The sequence below is a fragment of the Lipotes vexillifer genome, unplaced genomic scaffold, assembly GCF_000442215.2.
Source record: "Lipotes vexillifer unplaced genomic scaffold, Lipotes_vexillifer_v1.1 scaffold1143, whole genome shotgun sequence".
NCBI lineage: Eukaryota > Metazoa > Chordata > Mammalia > Artiodactyla > Lipotidae > Lipotes > Lipotes vexillifer.
The window spans coordinates 1168235-1176985 of record NW_006770581.1 but is presented as its reverse complement, the minus strand read 5'-3'; the positions used below and the strand labels follow the sequence as shown (position 1 = coordinate 1176985).

At 50.0% G+C, this 8751-nt stretch overlaps 1 protein-coding gene across 1 annotated transcript in view; it reads right to left on the bottom strand.

Moving 5' to 3' along the window:
* Window positions 1-8751, bottom strand: part of CHAT (choline O-acetyltransferase) — a 51040-nt gene that overhangs the window by 3938 nt on the left and 38351 nt on the right. The window contains exons 11-13 of the mRNA XM_007446239.1: window positions 6780-6902; window positions 3675-3816; window positions 3458-3520 (exon numbers count right to left, since the gene is read on the bottom strand). Of these exons, the coding sequence (XP_007446301.1) occupies window positions 3458-3520; window positions 3675-3816; window positions 6780-6902 (328 nt within the window). The remainder of the gene's footprint in view (window positions 1-3457; window positions 3521-3674; window positions 3817-6779; window positions 6903-8751) is intronic.

Genomic DNA, 8751 nt, shown 5'->3' with positions numbered 1-8751 from the left:
CTCGGCATTCAGTCTTTCGTTCATTCAAGGGATCTTAATTGAGTACCTACTATGTGCCTGAGCAGCTGCTAGAGAACAAAGCAGTCACAGACTCAGCCTCACGGAGGCTTAGGTGTGATGGGAGACAGATGTTAACCAACCATACAAATAAGCTTGTGATCATAAACCGAGTAAATGCTAGGAAGGAAAAGCATAACGGTGCTGTGAGAGTATGTGATAGCGAGTCTGTATCACATTTGCTCCTTTCCCTGGAATTTCCTTTCTCCACTACCACTACCAAATATACTTGCCAGATACCTGGATGTTTCCTGGCTTCCTTCCTCTGTCCCTTACCCTGCACGGCCAACCAGGTACCAGATTTACCTACAAAGCATCTTTATAGCTCGCTCTCCTCTTCCCATCCCTTGTCTCTTTTACTTAGTCGTTTTCACCAACTTAAAATAGTTAAAACAACAGAAGCCTATGGCAATGCTTTGGAGGATATTTTTCTAAATTTTTCATAAAAATTTAACTTATTATCAAAGTTGTATATTTATAGTTAAAAAAAAAAAAAAACCCAAGTAAGCCAAAGGCTTATGTCACTTTGCCAGCACTGAGTCTCACTCCACAGAAGCAATCACTTGGAACCCTTTTAGCGACTGACTTTCTTAGTTCTAAACAACATGCTTAGACTGCCGTTACTGCATTTTTCAGTTTTCTTATTATAGAAGATGAAACTTTGGCTCTTTTATATCCCCACTCCCCAAATACACTTCCACTCTCCTATGCTCCCAAATAGAGTTACATTTGAACTCCTTGTTGCTTGATCAATATTCAGTGGTTACAGGGTTATAATTATACAGGTACTCACAGCTGAGTCCTGTAGTGTATTAGGATCAGATTTCCTTTCTTATTCAGTTTTTTGTTTTCCCTCGAAATGACAGTTTGTAAATAATTAAACTATGATTTTCCCACTTGCTTACCTTTCTATGTATCTGTAACTAATTGATTCCTAAACCCTTAGCTGGAAGTGTAAAACTTCCCTTAATACATTAAAATGTATCAGATAATTTATCAATTTAATTTCTCCTTTCACTTCTTGCTTCTCTGTGGACCCTCTGTTCTCTGGGTCGGCTGAACAGCTGTCAACTTGGGATCTCCCTTTACTCTCATCCTCTTTCTCTACCTCTTTCTTGTGTTGAATCTTCTGATGTTTGAGCTTATGACTTTCCTTTTTGTGCTTTATTCTCATACATTAGTGGTCTATATCCTCCAATAGTTTTACAAGAAAGAGAGCTTAATAAGTAAAAATTTTAAGACCTTATCTGTATAAAATGTCTTTATTCTAGCTTCAAATTTGATAGTTTAGCTGGGTACAGAATATGCATTAAAAATCATTTTCCCTCAGAATTTGAAGGTATTGTTTCAGTATCTTCCACCTTCCAGTGATGTTAAGCCCAATTATGTTTTTATTCCTGATCTTTGTATTTGATTTTTTTTCCTCTCAGACTTTTTTTTTTTTTTCATACCAAGGAAATTGGACAACACTAAGGTCAAAGGAGGAAATGAGGGGCTAACTGCTTCTCATATAGATCATCAGCGAATCCTCTTCTTTTCAGTCCCACACGCACTCCTACTTTTGGTGGAGCCTCCAACACCTAAGCCGTTCTGAGGTTCTGCAGTGCACTTCACTGGGCTCCTGGGTCTCCCTCACTGTTTGCTTGGGTTTCAGCTTTCTCTGGTCTGCTAAGTCAGATGCCATCTGTTCTGCTTTCCAGCTCTGAAACTTTGTTGTCACCTCCTTTCCCATTCTCTTTGCTCTAGTGTATTTATGGCTTAAAAAAAACCCTTTGCTGGGCCTCCCTGGTGGCGCAGTGGTTGAGAGTCCGCCTGCCGATGCAGGGGACGCGGGTTCGTGCCCCGGTCTGGGAGGATCCCACATGTCGCGGAGCGGCTGGGCCCGTGAGCCATGGCCGCTGAGCTTGCGCGTCCGGCAACGGGAAAGGCCACGACAGTGAGAGGCCCACATATCGCAAAAAAAAAACAAAAAAAAAAAAACAAAAAAAAACCTTTGCTGATGTTTCTGAGGGTTTTAGAGGGAGTGACAGGAAACCCTTGTGTTCAGTTCACCATGTTTGATCAGAAGTTTGTGTCTTCCTCTTCAACACCCCCTACCCCTGCTCTACATCAGTCCTTTTACCAGCTCTCCCTAAACATTATATAGGTCCCTAATTCTGTCTCTTGGCAGACCACCCCACGCTCCAACCAGTCCTTCTACCTGGTCACCAGGGTAAGCTTTGTGACAGGGAAATCCAGCATCATGAGCTTTCCTGCTTTTCTGTCCTTTGCAAGCTGCACATATGGAACTACTTGCTTTTCCTCCAGTATGTCTTATTCTCTCAAGACTCTTTACCATTGCACATGCTGTTCCCTTCTGGGGCCATCCTTCCCCTCTATACCCACCTGACAAGCACTTCTTTAGGCTTCAAGTCTCATATTAAGCACCACCTCCTCTGAAAAGTCTTCCTGGCTTTCCCAAGCAGAAGAAGGAGCTTGCTACTCCATGTTCTCTGCTAATTCCTGAAGCATGTAAGACCTCTTCTCCCAACTACATGGTACACTCCCCAAGCATAGGGCTTCATTTTTTATTTCCTAGTACCCAGGGCCTTGCCTGGCATAAAGCGGGAAAACAAAGGCTACCCACTGGACACATGACAGCGAGCTTGATTTTCCCCAAACAGAACAAACACTTAACCCTTCCGATGAATCAGGGACCTAGCAACTGAATTACAGAAAAGCCTACATTGGCTAGTTCTAAAACCCAGATATGTGTTGTGCTTGCTTTCAAGTATATAGAGTGAAATCAGCCAACTCCTTTTCATAGATTATATGATCCTTCAAAGACTGTATCAGAATGATTTGCAATTAATACATTGATCACCAGCCCAAGTAGTAGCTTATTCTCTGTTTGTATGCAAATGATGGCTTTGCAGTGCTAGAAAATATATTATTTCCCTAAACTAGGGAAACATTTCCCTTACAATTTCGATTTCACCGTTAACTTTCAGCAAAAATATATTTTTTATTCACAGGCAGTATAAATAAATACATGGAGAATAAGAAGACAAAACCAGTCCTGAGTGGGAATAAATACCGCCTCACCTGAGATTGTGCCAAGTGTGCAAACCACCACACATCTGACTCTCTTGTATAAATTGTAAAGTGCTATACATGTTGGTGCTATTATTACTGTTGTTGTTGTTTCAAAGACCATTCATTGTATTCTTGTAAAATCCGTGTAAAAACCAGGAGTGGTGTGTTACCCAAGTTCTAAAAATAAGGAAGAGGAGGCTCTGAGAGGTGAGGTGCCCTCACCAAGTCGCTGCACAGGTGGTGGCCCGGCTGTCACCCAGAGCCCATGCCGTGGCCCCAGCTCTGGGCACAGCCCACAGTTCTGAGCTGAGGCGAGGTCACTCACCATGACTGTGTACTCGGTCTGGGCTCGGATGGCATCCTTCAGGAGCAGTAGCTTCTCTGAATCCTGTAAATGGACCAGAGACACAGCTCATGGGGCTTTAAGAGGGTGCTCAGTGGCAGACAGGCTAAAGGAGCTGGTTGTCTCGGGGCCGAGAGGACAGGCGGTTCACAGCTGCCTCACTGGTCCCCCTGAGACTCCTCGGGCCAACAGGACTTACCGGCACAGTGGCCGTGAGGTCAGTGATGGTTTTCACAAAACGCAGCACCTCCAGAGTGGCTGATCGAATGTTGTCCACCCGTCCCTCGCGGAACCGACGGATGGACGCGCTCTCGTAGGTGGGCACGAGTCTCCTGTGGAGCCTGCACAGGATGAAGGAGGAATGGCAGATGGTGCTGCCTTCTCGGGGAGTCATAAATGCCGAAATAGCCTCGGCTGCCCTTACCTTGACAATCCTGCCTTAGCTCTGCACAGTATTTCATTTTAACACTAATAGAATTCTGGAGGAGACTCCCCAGAGATGAATGTCGGGGGGCCTCGGATACGAAGAGCTGAGCACACTTTCCTGCGTGGGTGATATTGTGTGGATATAAAATAAGGAAGACGTGACTGGTAGTTTTTTTTAAAGTCCCAGTCTGGTGGGAAACCTAGAGTTTTCTGCGAGATCCAATTAGTGTTTGATTAATAGCACAGCACGGACTAATTCATCATTCGCACTCTTGAGGGAATCCTGTTTTATTTAGAGACAATTCAAGCATGATCTATGGATCGAGGCAGGGAGGGGGCCTTAGTGGCCGTGGGTGTCAGCTGCTGCAGAGGCTCACCGTCCAGGGGCAGCAGGGCTTCCAAACAGACCCATGGGCACAAGGGCTGTGCCTCTCTTCCCTCACGTCTGTGACCAGAAGAGCAGTGGCCGCTGTCCCCACCAGCCAGAGCAAGTCTCTTCCCCTTGCACACCAGGCTGGCACACGCCCTTCTCACCAGTCAGGAAAGTTGTTGGTGTTGGGGTCAGGGAGGGGAAAGACACAGAGCTCAGAGAGGGGCAGTGACACCCCAAAGTCACACAGCAGCTGGGGTCCTGTATCTTGGCTTTCTCAGGGCATGTCTCTCCCACCCTGGGTGAGCTCCAGGAGGAGGGAAGGCCGAGTCTGGTTTGGCACAGTGCTTGGCACTGTATGGCTTGCCAGGCAAATGGCACTTTCTGTACACTTAAGTCTCATTTCCCCAAGACTCTGGCAGGGAGCTCATTTCCTGTATCTCTCTAGCCCCTGGGGGCAAATGCCATGCAGAGCACAAAAGTAGACGCCATCACTGGCTGGTCGCTGATCGACCCCAATTTAGGTAGCTTCCAGGTTTCTGCTGACTCTAGGAGCAGATTAAAAAAATATCTCTTTTGTTACAGCTGAAACTCTGACGAATGCATTCCATGGGCAGCAGGTCGTATTTTGCCTATTCAATGAGCCCGGGAGCCTCTGGCCACATCTATTCCTGGCCATGTCCAGTGACAGCAAAGATCCCTGGAGGGTGGAGTTGGGAGGCTCTATGCAGTGTCCACCAGCCCCTCTGGGCTTTGGATCTGAAGCTCTGAAGTGCTTGCCAGGGGGGTACCAGTGCAGCAGTGTCCCCAGTTATGGCACCAGCAGGACACTGACCTCGTGGCCCATTTTAGCCACATACCATCTGAGTATCAGAACGGCATTGATTGCAGTTCCAGAGACCAGGTCCTGCCGGTGAGGTCTCCATGTCCTGGTGACGAGCACAGTCCTCGTGTGGGGTGACGTCAGCCTGACGTCACTCTGATGACAGAGTGGCTGCACTCCCTTCCCCATGAGTCACAGCCCCCTGTGTGGGACACTGGGCTCTGGGATGGCACCTGCTCATTAGTGACACCTCCTTGCCCCGGCTTTCTCCAAGGTCGCTTTATGACTCCCCTGGTTGCAAACCGAAAGCAGGTTCTGGCGGGGGCATATTGCTACTTACTGCCCGTGCCAGTTTATGAGCTATAGCTTCTGGAATGCTGAAACCAACAGGGGCCAGCCCTGTCTTGAGGAAGATCTATTTTGCATTTTACTTTTCGCCTCCTATAAAAGACCAGTTAGGCTCCCAACCCTGCCTTCAACCCTCACCTCCCTACGCTGCATCCCTTCCCCAACACACAGCTCCCATTATAGAGATTTTTCTAAACCACACACCTCACTGTGCCACCCTGGGCTAAAACTCCTGCAGTGTCTTCTCATGTCTGTGACAGTCCCTGATGCCTACTCTGTCCCAGGCGTGCAGGCTACCCAGAACATCATGCCTGGGGAAGACAGTCTAGAAAACAAAGTCAGCAAATCAATGAATAAGGGAGTCCACATGAATAACAACTGCCATGAAGGAAAAAGCACAATGTGCTGTGACAGAGAACTGGGTGGCAAGGAGCCCCGAGGTGGCCTCTGAGGGCTGACACCTGGGCTGAGACCTGAGCGGTGGGAAGGAGCTGGTGCGTGAAGAGCAGTGGTGACAGGTGGGTGGGCAGAGGCAGAGCCAGAGCAAAGATCTGCAGGCGGAAGAGAGCTTGGGGGCAGGGCCCCAGGCAAGGCTGGTTCACAGGGAGCCCTTCAGGGAGCTGGACTTTGTTCTAAGCGTGAAGGGAAACATGGTAGGTGATAAAGACTGACTTGCATATTTCAAAGTTCATGCTTCATGAAGACAGGATTAGAGGGGATGAGAGCGGAAGCAGAGACCCCCCGGGGCATGCTACAATTGACCAAGCACTAGATGATGGGGGCTTGGGAGGGGCCGATGGCAGCGGAGGTGAAGGGAAGAGGTTGGAGGGTAGACATTTGGAGGAGGATTGACATGGGGATGAGGGGAATGAGAGACAGAGACAAATCAAGCCCCAAATCTTTGACTCGACCCCCTTGCCGGGGTGGGCAGCGTGGGGATGCTAGTTCCGTTTCCTTATCAAGGCCAGGAAAGGTGGAGAGGAACAGGTCACAATTATACAGGGACCCAGGTGGGCTGGGTGAGATCAGCAGGAGAAGCAGCCTCCCTACCTGACGTCCTCATCACCTGCCTGGCCCTTGTGAGTTCTGCATTCCTTCCCTGTGAGCTCTGTGCCCCTGGGCCATCGCCCGCCAGCTCCTTGACTGCAATATCCTTCTTTTCATTTCTGAGGTTGGACTCACACTTTGAAACCCAGTTAGGTGACACCTCCTTCCATGCAGCCTGCCCTGATCATACCCCCATCCTCTAGGCCCACAGAAAGTCATCTCTCCCTCCAAGATGCTTCTAGACTCTAGAGTAGGTTGTCAGTCAGCCCACCTTGGCAGGCTGTACTTACCTATAGAAGGCCAGCTGGAGGGCCACCTGAATAAAGGCATCGGGGCTGCATTTCTGCTGCTTAATGAATGTTTTCCCGTAGCCATCAAATTTATAAACGGTGAAGTCGAGATTCTTTACTATTCTGTGGAAGAAAAAGAAAAGATGCATTCATCACATGCAAAATAGAATGCACTCACCACAGGGTCTAAGGAAGTTTCTTGATCCTGGTCTACACCCCAGCACGCTAGATATCCAGTGCACTGTCAGAGACAGGCCTTGACCTTTGGAAGTGGCAGAAGGCATGTCAAGCAGGGTGACTCTGAGCTAAAGGTGAGGCTTGGCTTGGTAGTGGCCCTGCTCTGGGGGTAGGGGAGGTGGGCCTGGCTGCAGGGAAAGACGTGGAAGCACGAGGGACATTTGCATGGGCAGGGGGAACACTGCCCACAAACAAAGTCCTAAAACTTCACTGCCCACAGAAGAAGGCTTGAAAGAGGCCATGCGTTCGATCTGTTTGGGAAGGTGTCCAGCATCCCTATGGACTCTTTTGGCATCCCGGCCATCCTGCCAGACCTGCAAATCCCCTATGTCCAGGGAAAAGCCCATTTCTCTGGTGGCTGCAAGCAGCAACTCCTCACTGAGACTCGTCCCTGTCGTGCTATGGAAGAAAGGCCTGGAAACTGGCCGCTGGTCACGGTCACCACAGCAAGAGCTGCTCATCTGGGCCTTGCTGGTGACTGAAAACCCATTTTACCCGGAAAGGGCTGCTGAGCCTCCCCTGACATGCGTAGGTCTTCGCTGCTCACGAATCATTGTCAGAGCAGCAGGAAGAGTCCCTGAGTCCACACTGAGACCTTCCAGCGCCGGCCTCCCCCCACGCCCACCCTCACATATTGACCAGTCTCCTCCTTCATAATGAGTCCAGCAAGGTCCTCGCCGACCGTCCACCAGCCGTGCGTGTGTGCGCGCGCGCAGAGCCCTAGGTGGGCAGCCCTGACCCCCCTCCCACAATCCCTCAGGATTTGCTGTTCCCTGCCTGCCTTGCCTTGAATTATTCCTCCAGCCATGTGAGCTCACCGCTCAGTGGGCCATGCCAGGTTCCGGGGACCCATCAGGACTCCGAGAGGGCCCAGTGCTCACGGGAACTCACTGCTCAGTTGGGCCTGTTGACCCACCGTCCCCCAACAGGCTGAGCTTACAGTCACCACAGACACCTGGGAACCTCTTGTCCAAGCCCTGGCCATCAGACCCTACCTGCCTTCCATGGCAGCTCAAGACCCCCCTCAGCTCCTGCTGCTTCCCCACCCACAGGCCTCTCTTGGCTTTTCTGGTCCTCCAGAAAGGGAAGCTGGGGGTCTCGGGACCGCATGACGCCTGCTTGAATCCCTGAAAGTAAACGGGCTCCTTCCTCGCCCCAGGGCTCATCAGCCCACCAGTTCACTCTCCTAACAGCCTGTGTGTCCCAAGAACAGCCCCCTAGGGTTGAGATACGAGCACCGCTTTACAGATGAACACCTGTGGCCTTTCCTCCCCCCCGTGGAAAGCCATTCAACCTCCCCAGCAGCTCGCTGTGGGCTCATCCTCGCCATCCCTCGGCCTCTGAGCGCAGCCACGTTCTGTCCTGCTCACCTGTGCTATTCCCGTAGTCTCCTCACTGGCTCCCCGAAACCCCATGCACAAAATCCTCCAGGGGCTCCTCACTCGGCTACAGGACAGCTTCCAGTCCCCATAACATAAGGACATGAAGCTCTTCACAATGTGACCCTGACTTCCCTTTATTGCCCCAACTCTGGCCATTCTCTCACTTGCTGGCCTCCAAACCAGCCTCATCTCTTATGAACCTATCTCTCCCCCAGCTGCTGGTACCACGAACTCCTAGTTCAAGGCCCAACTCTGTAAAGCCCTCCCTCAGCATCCTGGCAGAACTCAGCTCCCGTGTCCTCTGTGTGTTCAGGTTCGAATGCCTCTCTCTGGTTTTGGCGCTTATTGCATCT